General features: G+C 36.2%; 2 protein-coding genes and 1 non-coding gene across 7 annotated transcripts in view; 1 reads left to right on the forward strand and 2 right to left on the reverse strand.

Annotated features, from left to right (window-relative positions):
- Positions 1-9,692, forward strand: part of LOC128212961 (sterol carrier protein 2-like) — a 55,030-nt gene extending 45,338 nt beyond the window's left edge. For all 5 annotated transcript variants that reach the window (XM_052918378.1, XM_052918374.1, XM_052918375.1 and 2 more), the window contains 11 exons: positions 808-894; positions 1,248-1,450; positions 1,724-1,819; positions 4,006-4,113; positions 4,418-4,571; positions 4,746-4,839; positions 6,050-6,253; positions 6,665-6,859; positions 7,758-7,887; positions 8,137-8,213; positions 8,765-9,692. In XM_052918378.1, the coding sequence (XP_052774338.1) occupies positions 808-894; positions 1,248-1,450; positions 1,724-1,819; positions 4,006-4,113; positions 4,418-4,571; positions 4,746-4,839; positions 6,050-6,253; positions 6,665-6,859; positions 7,758-7,887; positions 8,137-8,213; positions 8,765-8,857 (1,441 nt within the window). In that variant the 3' untranslated portion in view covers positions 8,858-9,692. The remainder of the gene's footprint in view (positions 1-807; positions 895-1,247; positions 1,451-1,723; positions 1,820-4,005; positions 4,114-4,417; positions 4,572-4,745; positions 4,840-6,049; positions 6,254-6,664; positions 6,860-7,757; positions 7,888-8,136; positions 8,214-8,764) is intronic.
- A 916-nt stretch (positions 9,693-10,608) lies between these two features.
- Positions 10,609-16,084, reverse strand: LOC128212942 (uncharacterized). The gene is made up of 4 exons (XM_052918346.1): positions 15,895-16,084; positions 13,432-13,593; positions 13,034-13,260; positions 10,609-12,700 (listed from the first exon to the last, which is right to left on the reverse strand). Exons 1-4 carry the CDS (start codon positions 16,052-16,054, stop codon positions 11,594-11,596), a joined length of 1,656 nt encoding a protein of 551 aa, XP_052774306.1. The 5' UTR covers positions 16,055-16,084; the 3' UTR covers positions 10,609-11,593.
- Positions 16,085-16,580: 496 nt separating this feature from the next.
- Positions 16,581-16,657, reverse strand: Trnaq-cug (transfer RNA glutamine (anticodon CUG)). The gene has a single exon. It is a non-coding gene; the product is annotated as a tRNA-Gln (tRNA).
- Between the last annotated feature and the right edge of the window lie 474 nt (positions 16,658-17,131).

The raw sequence follows: 17,131 nt of genomic DNA on the forward strand, positions 1-17,131 counted from the left end.
GGACCATCACCCAATGAGGTTACATAACTCCATATCCTTAATACAAGTTATGGCCCCTGATTTACTAAGGTTAAAGTTTTAGGCAAGTACAAGTTAAGGGCAAGTTGGGATTTTAATAAAAAAAACTTCTATACCGTTCATTCAATGCACTTAATAAAATTCAAAATTATTATTTACGACCATCTTACAACAAGAAACATAACTTCTTTTTAATCCTAAATACAAATTATGGCCCTTGAATTTTTTTTACTTATTTATTTATTTTTAATTTCTTTTGAAAGACATATTTGTATATTCTTAACCACATTTTCATAATGGGAAATCAAGTTATTTGAATGACTTGCGTCATTGTTCGGGTGGGCTGGTAGGAGGGCAGCATCAAAGTCACCTTATGTATCGAATAATTTTAGTTAGGTTTGACATAAAGAAACCAAACTTGGTAATATTAAATCGCTATTGTATTCACTTCTAAGTCAAAGCGGCGTAGTCGAGTGCGCTGTCTTACGACGGCTCTTGTTTAATGTTGTCATGTGTGACGTCATATTTAGTATACAAAAATCCGATATGGTCTTAATTCTAAACACGGATCTAAGGCAATTTCAGTGATATCATCATAAATTTTTCAGTAATGATTCATAATATATAATCAACTTAAACACCAAACTAAAGAATAAAAGCAAATGTATGTCCAAAAGCTCAAAATCGTGTGATGCGGCACCGCTTATCTATAAAAATAGGCCAATTTGATTTTTTTGATTTGTTTACTCCTAACACAATTCCCACCACCTTGTTGTTTGACTATTTCAGGTACTCGCAGTTCCAGGACTATTACACACTGGAGCAGATCCTGGCCGCACCCAAAATACACGACCCTCTCACCAAACTACAGTGCTGGTACGTGTTGACAGCAGCAACAAAGAATCAGTTGCCTTTATGTGGTCATTTGGAATTGTTTATTTTGCAATTATATCATAAAAAGAAAAATGATCTCTAGGGTTAATTCAACCATGTAGGTATTTAAGATTAGATTTGGTTACATGTAGTTTGTGCATCGTTATAGTTTCGTAGCATACTAAACGATGCAGCTTTTAGCAAGATGATATTTGAAATAGACACTTTTCTTTGCTGCTTGCTTTAAAACATTAAAGGACAATTTATAACCATTAAATTTGCTCAGAATTGCACTACTTTCTCTTTGTAGAAATGTATACTTATAAAAGATAATGTTCCCTCCTATTTCTTTCTAGCCCTACCTCGGATGGTTCTGCAGCAGCCATTGTGTGTAGCGAGGACTTTGTAAAGAAGCACAACCTGGAGGGCCAGGCGGTGGAGATTCTAGCGATGCAGATGGCCACCGACATGCCTTCTGCCTTTGCTGACAAAAGCTGCATTAAAATGGTTGGGTATGACATGTCCAAGAAGGCTGCCGATGAGGTCTATAAACAATCTGGTAGGTGTCTTGTGGCTGGGTAATAGTGCATATAATGTATTGATTGTGTGTATTTAAAATGTTTTTGATACAAAATCAAGGAATTCAAGTTGTAAAGCCAGTGAGTATTAATGTATTACCATTTAACTACTTGTATTATATAATTTAAAAAATAATCCAGTATAAACCAACCAAGCAAGACTGATTCAAACAAAGGACAAAAGGTGAGTAGCTCTTTTGATATCAGTGGGATTACAAGTATTGAGTGAACATGTATATTATTTCTTTCACTAGGCATGCGGCCAGATGATGTACAGGTTGTAGAGCTCCATGACTGCTTCTCCGCTAACGAGCTCATCACATACGAGGCACTCGGACTCTGTCCGCAAGGTTAGTCATGTTGAGGCTGTTAAGACAAGATGTGTTTTAAATATTGACTATACATAATGTTATTTAAGGGTTTCATGTGTAGGTTATGGTATGTTAGGGTTCCATCTGTACATAATGGTATGTTAGGGTTTCATCTGTACATTATGGTATGTTAGGGTTTCATCTGTACATAATGGTATGTTAGGGTTCCATCTGTACATTATGGTATGTTAGGGTTCCATCTGTACATAATGGTATGTTAGGGTTTCATCTGTACATTATGGTATGTTAGGGTTTCATCTGTACATAATGGTATGTTAGGGTTTCATCTGTACATTATGGTATGTTAGGGTTCCATCTGTACATTATGGTATGTTAGGGTTCCATCTGTACATTATGGTATGTTAGGGTTCCATCTGTAAATTATGGTATGTTAGGGTTCCATCTGTACATTATGGTATGTTAGGGTGTATCTGTACATTATGGTATGTTAGGGTTCCATCTGTACATAATGGTATGTTAGGGTTCCATCTGTACATAATGGTATGTTAGGGTTTCATCTGTACATAATGGTATGTTAGGGTTTCATCTGTACATTATGGTATGTTAGGGTTCCATCTGTACATTATGGTATGTTAGGGTGTATCTGTACATTATGGTATGTTAGGGTTCCATCTGTACATAATGGTATGTTAGGGTTCCATCTGTACATTATGGTATGTTAGGGTTTCATCTGTACATAATGGTATGTTAGGGTTCCATCTGTACATAATGGTATGTTAGGGTTCCATCTGTACATAATGGTATGTTTGGTTTCCATCTGTACATTATGGTATGTTTGGGTTCCATCTGTACATTATGGTATGTTTGGGTTCCATCTATACATTATGGTATGTTAGGGTTCCATCTGTACATAATGGTATGTTTGGGTTCCATCTATACATAATGGTATGTTAGGGTTCCATCTGTACATTATGGTATGTTAGGGTTCCATCTATACATAATGGTATGTTAGGGTTCCATCTGTACATTATGGTATGTTTGGGTTCCATCTATACATTATGGTATGTTTGGGTTCCATCTTTAAATTATGGTATGTTAGGGTTCCATCTGTACATTATGGTATGTTTGGGTTCCATCTGTACATTATGGTATGTTTGGGTTCCATCTGTACATTATGGTATGTTTGGGATCCATCTATACATAATGGTATGTTAGGGTTCCATCTATACATAATGGTGTGTTTGGGTTCCATCTGTACATAATGGTATGTTTGGTTTCCATCTGTACATTATGGTATGTTTGGGTTCCATCTGTACATTATGGTATGTTTGGTTTCCATCTGTACATTATGGTATGTTTGGGTTCCATCTGTACATTATGGTATGTTTGGTTTCCATCTATACATTATGGTATGTTAGGGTTCCATCTGTACATAATGGTATGTTTGGGTTCCATCTATACATAATGGTATGTTAGGGTTCCATCTGTACATTATGGTATGTTAGGGTTCCATCTATACATAATGGTATGTTAGGGTTCCATCTGTACATTATGGTATGTTTGGGTTCCATCTGTACATTATGGTATGTTTGGGTTCCATCTTTAAATTATGGTATGTTAGGGTTCCATCTGTACATTATGGTATGTTTGGGTTCCATCTGTACATTATGGTATGTTTGGGTTCCATCTGTACATTATGGTATGTTTGGGATCCATCTATACATAATGGTATGTTAGGGTTCCATCTATACATAATGGTGTGTTTGGGTTCCATCTGTACATAATGGTATGTTTGGGTTCCATCTATACATAATGGTATGTTAGGGTTCCATCTGTACATTATGGTATGTTTGGGTTCCATCTATACATAATGGTATGTTAGGATTCCATCTATACATAATGGTATGTTAGGGTTCCATCTGTACATTATGGTTTGTTAGGGTTTTGTATTTCCAAAGTTCCAAACAATATGGGTTTTTTTTACTCAGAATGTAATAGTAACTTATATGTACCGGTATGTGTTGCCCTTTAAATTCTATTTACCATGTGCTGTAGCATATGCAATGTTTACATTATATCTAAAGGCATTAAAACGTCTAGAATTAAGATGCCCTAAATATATATTTATTTTCATATAAGTGATTAAAGCTTTTCATGCAACCACCTATCATGCCCCATGTTGTATATTTCCCTGTACTGTCCAGGCAAGGGAGGGGATATGGTTGATCGCGGAGACAACACGTATGGCGGGAAATATGTGGTCAACCCAAGTGGCGGACTCATCTCTAAAGGTCACCCGCTTGGTGCTACAGGTAAGCATGTGATATTTTATGTTTGTTACAATCTTGAACTACCTCAGCGTTTCTCTCCATGTAGTGTAAGAAAGAGAAAAGGCATAGTCAGTTGAGAATTTAGAAGAATGTATGGATTATATACATTGTAAATTGATTTTCCATGTGAATGTTTTTGGAATGTTAATCTACTTGTTTATTTCAAAATTTATCTTTTAACACTGGGTGTAAGGTAATGGTAAGGACACATGTAGTTTTATATATACATGTTAACACCAAAAACCAAAATGGCAACGTACAAATACTTTTCAATGTTCATTTCAAGGCCTTGCCCAGTGTGCTGAGCTGTGTTGGCAGCTTCGAGGGATGGCCGGTAAAAGACAGGTGTCCGGGGCAAAGGTAGCCCTCCAGCACAACATTGGGCTTGGTGGGGCTGCAGTGGTAGGCATGTACAGGCTGGGGTTTCCACAGAAGGCTGCGTAAGTACATAAAAAATAAGAAGAATTTTCGGAATTTTCAATTTGAAAACTTAGCTTAATTGTGGAAATTTTATGTGATTCCTATAACGTTTAACACAACATCATTAATGAAATTTGGAATGTCAAGTCCATCAAAAAAGTTTTGGTATTTGTATTCATGGCGACACATTACAGACAAAGACTTCAGGCAGTACCAGCCAGCATGGTGGCTCCTGAGAGCTTCAAGTGTAACGACATCTTCAATGGTATTCGCCAGATACTTGAAAAGGTAAATTTAGATCATTCTGGATGGCTTCAATTCATAACTGTGTTCACAATTTATTTAAGAAATGTTAAATGATAGTCTTATACATATGCGTTTGTCTGTTTTGCTAGAAATAATTTATACAGGTGTTTTTTATGCCCCAATATTAAAATAGCTCTGTTTGTCCGGTTTTATCACTCAGGGCTGTAACTTTATCATGCACAGAAATTACTTGGCACATGTGTTCAGTACATAAAGACAGCATATTGCATGCCAGACCCATGACCTTACCTCAAAGTTTTAGGTCACACTTGGAGATTAACAATGATACCCCCGACAATTGAAATTTGAAGGGGGTGTATTGGAGTCAACTCTGTTACATTTAATTACAGTGTGATTGCCCTTTTGTTACTTTTTCTTGTCTGGACCATAAATTCAAAACTAAAGGATGGAATTCAATAAAACTTCATACAACCATATTAAACTCTATTTCAGCTAACAACTCACCCTTTGTTGCCTTTTCTTGTCAGAAGTGTTACTTGATTTTATTAAACAGCACCCTGGTTAAGCATGATAAGAGGAATTGCAGATTTCACTAACCTCAGAGTTATTGCCTCTTTTCAAAGAAATAGTTTGCCATTCCTATGTCCAGACGGTATTCAGGGAGGTCACTCCTGGCCATTGGCCATAATTGTGGGCTTGACTTTTAAGGTAGGGACTTGGGTCTTGCACGTGGCATCTTGTCTTTATTGACTTAATACCTTTGCCAAGTAATTTCACACAGTTAAGGAATGCTGCATATATGCAGATAGATAATAGTTGTTTGTGTCCAAGCTGTATTTTTGTCATGCAGAGATGGATTTTAAAATAACTCCGCACATGTTTGTGAATAAAGGCAAATAGTGGCTTGCACGACCCATGTCAGTACTTGTCTGAGCTGCAATGCAGGAAAGGATTTTAAGCTAACTTGGCATATCAGTTCAGTACATAAACCATTGAATTGTATGGCACTTACTGTGACAGCTCTTGTTTGCCATGAGATTGCTTTCATTAATCCATTAATTAAATTGGTTACATTCTGTTATAGAGTCTTCTTTAAATTACCATTATTGATGATGTTATGATCCTTACAGATGAATTGAATAGCTGATATAACAATCTAGGAGATAAAAAGGTGTTGATCTTGTTTTAAACTAACAGAACACAAATGTCTACTTACATACATCATTTCCAGGATGGTGCTAGCATGGTGAAGAAGATGAATGGTGTATTCTGTTTCCAAGTGAAGGGTGAGGCTGGGGAGGGTGTCTGGATTGTGGACTGTAAGAATGGGACCGGGTCTGTCAAGTTTGGAGGCCCTGCCAAGGGGGATGTCACCATCATGATGACTGATCAGCACTTGGTGGACCTCCTCACGGGCAAGCTGAACCCACAGACAGTGAGTTTAGCTTTCAATCAGTAGTGTGGTGTCTGGCGTATAAAGAAATATTGTATATAGGCAGTGATTTATTTTCAAATCTCTTTGAATTTTTCTTTCATAATTGTCAGGATAGTTAGTCATTCTGGATTTTTAGCAAAACAAGTTATATATGTACACATTACTTAAAGAATATACATCCTGCTGATGCACATATTTTAAAATAATGGCTCCTTTGGTAAAAACAATTTCTGTAGAACTCCAGATTTATAGCTAAATGTTTTATCTAGGGAAGCAGAAAAACTGCAGCTATCAAATTTCTAATTGTTAAAAGTTTACTATTTTCAAATTATACTCATTTTAAAAAAATGTATTTAATATTGCCATAGGCCTCTTTTGCTGACCACAAGTCACATATGTTACATTTTGCAGGCTTTCTTCAATGGCAAGTTGAAGATCAAGGGCAACACAGCTTTGGCCATGAAGTTGAAGGATCTCAAGATGCCTGAGGGGGGAGTGGGGACATCTGCTGCCCCATCAAACACTGGAGCCGGGACTGGCCCCAAACCAGGGTCAGAATTCAAGGTTGCTCCTGTGTTTGACCAAATCAAGGCAGAAGTGGACAGGGTAAGCTTCTATTATAATTAAGTTGCCATAGAAATCAGCTTTAAAGCTGCACTCTCACAGATGTACCGTTTTTACAACTTTTTTATTGTTTGTCTTGGAATGAGCAAATTTTTTGCGTAAATATCTGCAAACCAAAGATAAATGATTGCTGACAAAAGATCAGATCGCAGATTTTCATATTTCCGTTCGAAAATTAATGTTTTATTGGTTAAACCATTACTAAAGGTTTAAGAAAAATGCATAAAACATCAATTTTTTAACTTAAATACGAAAATCTGCAATCTAATTTTTGTCAGCAGTCTTATATAACTGGTTTCCATGCATTTTCGCAAAATTTGGCTGGTTCTAAGACAAAAAATAAAAAAGTTGTCAAAACTTTCAATCTGTGAGAGTGCAGCTTTAAAGGGACTATACCCTATTTTAAAACTTACCGGGATTTATGGGTAGGCAACCACAGTAAATTTTAAATTCAAAAAATGCGCTAAAACTGCGAAAGATGCATGTGTTCTTAGCAATATGATACATCAGTAGGTAAGAATTAATGCCTTGTACACATCGATGTCAATTTTATGAGTTTTTGACAATTTTCTTTTCTTCTTGCAATTGTATCATCGGGTGACTAGTCCCTTTAATACATGTAAGCTTGTAAAGTAGTGTGATATCTTCTGGCATTAACCTTGCAGTATGTCCTGTAACTGTTGAAATGTACCAAGAATATATCTGAATTTCTGTTTATTCACTTATTGACTATACATGATTCATGTAACATTAACAGATTCATGTAACATTAACATTCTTGGCGTAGCTGTAAAGAATCACAGGTACTACATGGTTATAAAAGAGGTAATTCCTCGAACTACAGAGAAAAAATGGCTAATAAATACACATGTATTCACAGGATGGAGCCAACATAGTGAAGAAGATGAAGGGTGTGTTTTGTTTCCGTGTGAAGGGGGACAATGGGAAGGAGGGGATCTGGATTGTAGATGCCAAGAATGGCACTGGCTCTGTGTCATTTGGCGGACCAGGTAACTTAGGAAGTTTTTCTGTGTCTAAAATCTCCAAAATGTATCCTCCATGAGTTGATTCTCCAAATGAATTCAAGTTTATCTAGTATTAGAATTCTGGATGAACAAGCTGAACTCTTGCGATATAAAATCCAATATTTCAGCAGGCTTGGAAAGCATTTTACCAGTGCAAGGCTTGCAGGCTTGTGCTAATTTTGAGCACTGAAGTAGGTTGTTATACACTGTAACACATTTGTTGTCTTCTTACAGCCAAGGGAGATGTGACTATCATTATGTCAGATAATGATATGCTAAACCTCATGTCAGGAAAGCTCAACCCGCAAAATGTGAGTATGCATTTCCTCTCTTCAAAACCCGGTATTAAAACATGGCACACTGATAAACTGTTGAACATAACAGTACGGTATATATTTGTATAAGGTGTTGCCTTGAGATGTATAAGCTTGTCTTTTCCCCCACCCCGAGGAGGTCCCCACACCCCCATTGAGATATTCAATTGTCATGGCCTTGTATTGGTGTCATCAGCAGATCAGTATTGCTGATATGCTTGAATTTTGTACAGTGTCCAAATACTGTTATTATACTGTTAAAAATATTGTAATGAAACTGTGCATTAGACCAGTTACAAAATTTGTATGTGTAGCAGAACCGCATATCTCTTGCTTTAATAATTGTCATGTTCTGCCCCTTGATTGATTAGGAAAGGCATTCACCTGTACTACACTTGTTAGCCACACAGATTTCTGGTACAAAACAAAACAAAACAAGTGGCCTTGGTAACCATTTGCATATTGCTGTCTTGGTTACTAATCAGATTACCTTCATAACAATTTCCTTTGTTAATTCCATCATAAATGATCCTCAAAATAAATTTCAGGCTTTCTTCCAAGGGAAGTTGAAGATACAAGGGAATATGGGCCTGGCCATGAAACTGAAGGAGATTCAACCAAAGGGACAATCAAAATTATAAAGGGACTTTACGCTCAAATATAGACATTACATACACTTTTTTAGCGGCACAAAGAGAGCTACTATCGTGTCAGCTTGTTGTGGGTAAAAACGTTTGATTGGTAAAAAGTCAATTACTTATTGATTGATTGATTGATGTTCGCATGATTTGATAAAAACAAATAGCTATAAATATATCTTTTAAATTATGACCATGTCATGAACTAAATTAATTGAATACATGCCGGAATATGTTCTTGTTTCACCTCCTGTACTCTAGGATCTGTTATCATGGCCGAAGCATATCTTAGCTTGGAAGTGCTGTTAAATTATTGTAAAATGTTTATCGCATTTCTGATCTTGATTAGTATGAAAGCAATCTGTGATAAAACCATGTGTTTCCAGGTTTTAAATGTTTTTCATCTTGGCATTCATGTGGTTAAAAATGTCACAAAATTCCTTTTCAGCTGCAAGCTTTTGATAACCAAAATTGCTTTGGCTGAAACTTAATGTATGTATAAATGAGAAGCTATACTGGCATTCAAGAATTTAATACAATCTGTAATAATTCAACCAATTATGTGTTCTGCTACATGTAGTACTGATGTACATAATTTTGGTACTGATGGTTTGAATTGTTTTTTCATTGTTGATTATTTCATTTTTTTTTTTGTCAAAACAGCATATTGAAGTTCAATCCTCAACTTGTCTCCAAATCCTGAGACACCATCTTGTTGTTTTGATTAGTCAATCATTTACCTTTTATTTACATTATTTATGAAATAATTCTTTAAAATATGCATGTATTATATGTGTATGATTGCAATATGATATTCATGAATAAAAATTACCAAATAGTTGTGTGTCTTTATCCTAGTAGAAAAATAGAAGATGCTGCATTTTAGTTGACAAGATAGATAATTAAAATACATCAGAGACAATATTGATACTTCCATTGATATAAGGAATTGAAAGAATATTTGACATCAACCACTATATTATGTCAGCACACACAGAGCAAGAACAACATGTCTCATTACATTAGCATAATACAGCTTCACTAGCAAGGAGATGTGAATATTGTCAATCTTTACTTTTCACAATTTATGTTACTTTATATATTTATATATACATGTTTATATTTACACGTTTATATTATATTTACATGTTTATATTATATTTATTAAGTATACCTATTATAGCAACACTTTTGTTCCCAGCAACCTCAAGCTTTAACACAACAAACATTTATGGGAAGTTTTAATAGCAAGAGATGGGCATTAATGTCATGTTCCAGTGGAATTAGTTCACTCAGTCCTTGGATTTTTGTAAATATTGTATGTTTCAACAGTTCAATACTATTTATAAACCAATGGTCAAAAAATCATTATAGTACATGAGGCTGTTTTTATCCCTTGTAGGGTTTGAAAGAAGTAACCATTGAATGTATTGTGAATGTATGGTTTACCAGTATGAAAGATGTACTGCAGTTTTACATATACAGTGTTTATATTGACTTGCAAAACCCATCTGAGATAACCCCACTACAGCACCGAAACAGATGGTTTAACATAATATAAAATTGGCTGTTTAAACTGTGGCGGTGGCCATGACATCTCATGTTATACCAAAATATTAATGCATTGCAAAGTTAAGATATCCATTCCACTAAAAGATCGCAACAGGAATTTTAATATTGTGGAACATTTTAACAGTGTGGCATCGTCCTTCAATGGCCTTGTTTGGCATTTGAAAGTTAACTAGAACTTGAATATTGTCATAGTGAACTCATTTCAGGTTTTAGCATTTATTAAAATTCAAATAGATGAAAAAATAAAATTGTTCATAGTATCAAAAATACAAAACAAAAACATTCTCAATTACATGTATACATCAATTATCACATTTCAAGTATTGATATGCATTAGGAATATACAAAAATACACAACCTCAAAGAAATACACAATACATAAAATATTTTGATCCAAAACCGATATGTAATCAATAATTCCATTATAATCCTTATGTGAAATTGGTGCTCTGGTGACTCTGCATGGAAATCAGTGATGAAACGTTTGTGTGACATTTGAAACGTTCATTTTGAAAACGCAATTGATTTTTCGATTTTGGTCCACGCTAAAGACCAAAATTTCAATTAAGACAAGTGTTACTTACACTTCGAGCCTATAAATATATTGTAAAAGAACTTGATTGAAACATACAAACACTAGATACTTTCAAAAATTAAAATGATCAGATTCTCGAGTACTAATTTAAAAAAAAACCCTGAGTATGACTAAATAAACATTTTTTTTATTATAATTTTCTTTAACTGTATTAAAACAACCACACTCTCTCAAGCAAGAATCATGCATCACTGTAAATAATGTATTTTAAGAAATATGGCAGAGTGACTTGAGGTTGATGATTTTTTATTTCAATGATAAATGATAAACTAGAATTGAGTATCATACAGACATGTGCAAAAAAACACACTATTTTAATGTCATGTAATGGAATAAAATTGATTAAACTATTTTCTTAAAATACAGCAACTCAAAAGATCTGTTTTTCTCAAATTCATAAAGTGATAAACTGGTTTCAGCATAAGAAAATAGTAATTTTAGAATCCTTGGCCAAACTGTTAGCCACATGATGTAAGTTCATACCATGCCAATCAACATTCAAACGGAAAAAAATCCTTATACCAGTAATTTTTATGCAGACACATCAAATTTATACTAAGAAAACTAGAAACTTATGTCAATGAAACAGTCAACTCATCAAGTACAGCAGTTCTCTTGCTGTCTTCCAGTTTCACAATGAACGGATGCTCCACTTCAAAGCCCCCTATGTCTGGGGGCAGAAGGACCCTAACTTCAGCAGGGACCCTGTCAAAGGGTTTGGAACTCTCCAGAGTATGGCACTCGGGCAATACTGTAACAATAAACACTAACTCTTTACCCTCATCCTTCACAGTAAATCTGTAGCAGTTTGCGGAGCCCGGAGTAACTCTATGGCTCTCTCTGAATGCCTTTCCTGGCATGTTATTGCTTTCAACTACAATTTCTCCATCTACACCAATAAAGCACTTAATTCCTTTAATGTCTTCAAAGTGCATGTATTCCTTAGACCGAACATAAATACTCAGTCCAGTTTTACCTACTTCTTCCTTGAGATTCTTTCGGTCAAGAAAATGTACTCGACCTTCAAGCTTGACATTTGGATTAGGTGTATACTTTGCCTTTGTGACCATGTACACAGCCCGACTCTGCAATACGATAGCTTCAGAACTTGCCATTAGGGAGTGGGCATCCATATGGAAGCCCATTTTCACCCATGCCTCTGGTCGGAATTTCAAGGAATCCCTCATTCCTACTCTTGCATCTAATTCCTGAACACTGGAAATCACCCTGTTGTTCTGAACCATTTCCAGCAACTTTTCATTTGTGAGATCAAAGAAGGCATTATGGGCAGGAAATCTATAACACAGATACTTCAAACTCTGACTATCCTGAGCATCCATATCCCTAGGATGCTGCCATACAAGAATACTACTCTTAGTGTTATCAATGAGCCACTTCAGCTGGGGTACTGAGTTCTCTAAGAAAGAAGCACGGACCGAGAACACCACTGGTTTGTTAACCTCCATCTTGTGAATGATATGATACATATCGAGAACCATGTCCCAGGTGTAGCTCAACTGGCTAACATCTGTGTGAGAGCCTGTAGTCCAGCCCAGGGACAAGGTGCAGGTTGGGAACATTTTCTTTATCACTTTGATGAAGCGGGTGGAGTCAACCCTTGGTGCCCCTCCTAATGGACCTTGAAGCACATCTGCATGTAACCATACTGGCACAGTAATCTGAAATACATTCAAATTATTTTATGTTCATCTTTTTTTATCATTTAAGTTTTAACTGATTTAAGCAATCTTGCGCTCTATACAGAAAATCTGATTTGCTAACTGAATCATCCTTTCAACTTGCAGGTAATCGGTTCCATTTTGATTTGCTCTGTTAATGATCACCAGCGCATAAGACTACAAGCTATAATTATGACACAAAGATTACGCTTTCAAATTCAGCAAAGACCACTTATTACTACTTGACAGTAAATGAGTTTCCTACCTATTTACATAGAATTCTAGTATACATACTAACAAATAAACAAATATTACAAATTCACCATGACAAACCTCTTCCTTTCGATCTTGCAGTTTCTGCAAGGTAACTTCCAAAGCATCTATGGCCTGAAAATCCAACTTAAAACCCTTGGATGAGGCTTTGATCACATTGTCAAGCCAGCGGTCAAAGGTCAGTTGACCATCTGTGTCTGGCAGTTCCGCCATGACCGGCGTCAACTCCTGTTTTTCAGTTCCCTGACCCCTCAACATCACATCTGCCTCAATCATCTGAATGTCACCTACAAACCAGGCAATGCTGTTTAAACAAGAATCTTAAAGCTGCTCTCTCACTTGTTATAGTGAATTTTTAGCCAAATAAGTATTAAATCTTGGAAATAATTTTATAAAGAACAAATTTCAGTGAAATAAACAACACATTCCAATTATTACAATGTTAAAGAGCTACTTACTACTGTATAAAGCTCTCTGTAATTTTTCCTCTGTGTTACAGGCTCTAGCCCATTTTATATTGGCGCCATTCTCCTGTGATTCTGGGAAAAATACAAGCACATTCGCATCACTCCCAATCCGCAGCATAGGAATTTGCTGACGCCATGCTCTTGGTAAAAGTCCTAAAAAATAGTTAAATATTACAGGTAAGTTTGTAAATATAATGTTAATAACCATTATAAACATGAATTTAATATGCAGAATGGAAATTCTAGCAGCCATTTCCATTGTAGTCCATGTACTTTCAAATGCCAAAATTTTTAGATCAAGTTTAAACATTCCCCAACTTAAAAAAGCCCATTTAGTGATTAACACAATTTGTTTTTATAAAAAATAGATTTTTTTTAAATAAATACAATTATACAATTATGGTTTCCCTAGAACCATGTAATTACCAATTTTTTTATTTTTTTTTGGGGGGGGGGGGGGGGTATGAAATATAGTTGTCACAGTTTAAAACAGTGGAATATCAAATTGATATTTTTAACTGATTTGCTATTTAAGCCTGCTCCCATTTCCGTTTTTTCATTTCATTTTGTTAAAACCAACGATATATACATGAAGTGCATTTGCATGGCTGCAGTTCACAGTTGAACAACAATTGAAACACTTCGGCCATGGCCAAGTTGTTAAGATTGTATTTAGGAGGTTTATCTTGAAAGCTTGTCTGAGGTGGCCGAGTTATTATGATTGGGTCGAGTTATTCTGCTTGGCATAATTGTTGTCCGCGTCAGCCAAGTTTCGTTTTGAGTTTTAATGCATTTAATGCTTGTTTAGTGCAAAATAGCTTTGCACTTAATATGAATATATATAGGATCTGACACGAGTAGTCATTTAATACAAGATTTTATTAAACGAGTTCATGAAATTTGTTAGTAAGCCTCTGGCGAGCTTATTAACAACTTTCATGGACGAGTTTAATAAAATTCTTGTATTAACTGACAACGAGTGTCAGATCTTTTTTGTCACATGCTTAAAACGGTGTTTTTATAAGCAATTTAGTTCCACTTTCTGAACCGATTGTTTGACAGCCAAAGTACTCAGAATAGAATGTCAACGATACGCCATATAAAATATGTATAAAAATGTGTAGTAAAATATCCAACAACATGAATAACGAACGATTTTAACCCCAAAAAACCCAATAAGTACACAATTTGATGACGTCACACTCAGAGTACATGCATTTACGGATTTTACGCGGTTTATGTGACCTACATCGGTCTGTCAAGTTTTACTGTGTGCACAAATTTAAAAGTTATTCGCTGTCGCTCTCTACGATGATTTTGCAGCGTTTTCTTAGTGCACATGGAGTATCACAATATGCAGATGATTACAGCGAAGCTTTACTCTGTACTGCATGGACGTTGATGTTGAAAAAGTTCCACCAAGAATGTTTCCATAGAACATGATGTTCTAGCCGCCATGGGATGTGTAAGGAGATGTATGTGCTGCGCAATTCATATTTGTGTTTTCGGTAACCGACAGCTGATTAAACTGGCAAGCAAATATGATTGATTGCATATTGCTTGTGTTGGTGAAGACGTAAATGTTTGAAATGTTCTTGTGGTGTTTGTCACTATTTAAATGTGGCTGTACAGTATTTGTTGACTGACTGGATATTTCTGTGACTAATGATCTGCATTATCTGGTTGGCGGAACATCGCTATCAGAAAGTTTTTTAACAAGATGCTTTCTGACACTATGATGCGTTAGCCTTTTGTCTCCCAGAAGTCCTTAAGCTTCATTATTGAGGTAAGTTTTGTTGGCGTTTAAACCATTTTGTTTACAAACAATGCGGAGGGATATCTAAGTCGCGTGTGATTAGTCTAGCCAATAGAAATGTCTGATAGGTTATCTTACACATGTGTAAGATAAAAATATTCGTAATGGGTATATTACACGGAAAACAAGGGTAAGCATGTGATAAAAACCTTTATTATCCAGTTCAAACATAAAATACTTCACTAAATACAATTTTAATATTCAAACCCCCCAGATTTTGAACAGACCAGTTTAGATGTTAGGGATTGGAAGAATCCCGTATAACACGTCTAATATTTTAGACTAGTGCTCACTTCTGCATACAAAACTGTTGTCTGTTACATGTATATACCATTTTGTCTTATGTAAGGAATGAATTAAAGCCCATAATTGTTCACTGGATATTTATAGTTTGTGCAAGGAACTGACAGCAATTATTATTTAAGGGCTTGTATGATCTTTTTTAGACATAATATGCTGTAACCCAGAATCCCTATCGGAACAACCTGCCGAAAATGGCATCAAAACAATTTGTACATGAATGATTTGCATAATTAAAATCACAAAAAAATCGTCAACGAACAATTATTTGGACTACAGTACTGCAATGCTTGGCGACCAAGTTGAGTTTGAAAGCAAATAGAGTGAAATTTACTCACCACCGTTGAAATACACCCAGAGGAACACTGCAATGCCCAGACATGAACATCTTTGTATTAAATGTTGCTTTACTTTTTTATTTCCTAATAAACGTCCAAACGTTTCCATGTCTTTTTCTACATTAACATCAAAAGTAATTTTCTTTAAGAACTTTTCCATGTTATCTGTTTATTGTCAGCAACCATAATACTTCCGGTATGACATATCACTTCCACTTCCGTCGTACAGTTTTTGTCTCGAATTTTATCATCGCTGTCGATAACTGCCCCTACCCATAAATTTATTTATTCTTTATTATTTCGTTAATTCATGCTACAATATTCGATTATTTCTTTGAATATAAGGATAGTAGAAAAGAAAAATTAATTGGTTCCGGCCCACGATCCTTACATTACATTTATTTATAAGTTACAACCAGGAGTAGGCCTAACTTGGTCGCACGGCGGCATAGTCTCGACTGTCATTTCGGGTGGTGGTGTTAGTAGTTTATACTCCGGGTCCGGCGTGAGCACATTGAAGGGTCCCAGAGTGACAGTTCAACCACCGCACACCTATCCTGGGCAGAACCAGTACTAGGTGCCTTCACCTCTGCAAGGAACTGACAACTTCTGTACATGCCAGGGACAGTGGTACAGTGTGAATGGACGTAGAAAGGATTTCATAACCAATCACAACAGAGGTGACCTGGTCCGCCCGGGAATCGAACCCGGGTTGTCCAATTCAGAGTCCAACGCTCTACCGATTGAGCTAATGGGGCGGACCATCCCGTCATTTCGGGTGGTGGTGTGTAAGCTTATTTTTACTCGCACTCGGGCCTTGCCCATTCGGCGAGTGCTCCGTTATGATTGTTTGTCATTTTAGGTTGTTGGAGCATAGTCCACAGACAGAATGTAACCCTGGATAGAGCTACCCTGGTTCTTTAACGTGCACCCGTGTATAGCACTGTCACACGGGACCCCCATTTAACGTCCCTTTTGGAAGACGATTAGTATTTTTAGTCATGCGACGGGGAATCGAACCTGCGACCCCTTGATTGATTTTCTCCTAGCCGTCTCTAACGTGTGCACGTCGCGAAACACCATTGTTTAGAAAGCTGAATCGAGGCGTGGGCAGACCACCATGAAAACCATTGTTAACCGAGAGCTGACTGAGGCGCGGGCAGACCACCTTGAACACCATGGTTAACTGGGCTGAAATGAGGCGCGGGCAGACCATCGTGACTGACACCGTGGTTTA

Source organism: Mya arenaria, chromosome 13, assembly GCF_026914265.1.
Source record: "Mya arenaria isolate MELC-2E11 chromosome 13, ASM2691426v1".
NCBI classification, from domain to species: Eukaryota; Metazoa; Mollusca; class Bivalvia; order Myida; family Myidae; genus Mya; species Mya arenaria.

What these genes read in the sequence shown, in the direction of transcription:
- LOC128212942 (XM_052918346.1), bottom strand. Translation starts at nt 16,054, where the DNA reads ATGGAAAAGTTCTTAAAGAAAATTACTTTTGATGTTAATGTAGAAAAA. An exon ending in CTGGGTGTATTTCAACGGTG is followed by an intron (nt 13,594 to 15,894) that starts GTGAGTAAATTT and finishes ACTATTTTTTAG; the next exon opens with GACTTTTACCAAGAGCATGG. An exon ending in TGCAAGATCGAAAGGAAGAG is followed by an intron (nt 12,701 to 13,033) that starts GTTTGTCATGGT and finishes AATGTATTTCAG; the next exon opens with ATTACTGTGCCAGTATGGTT.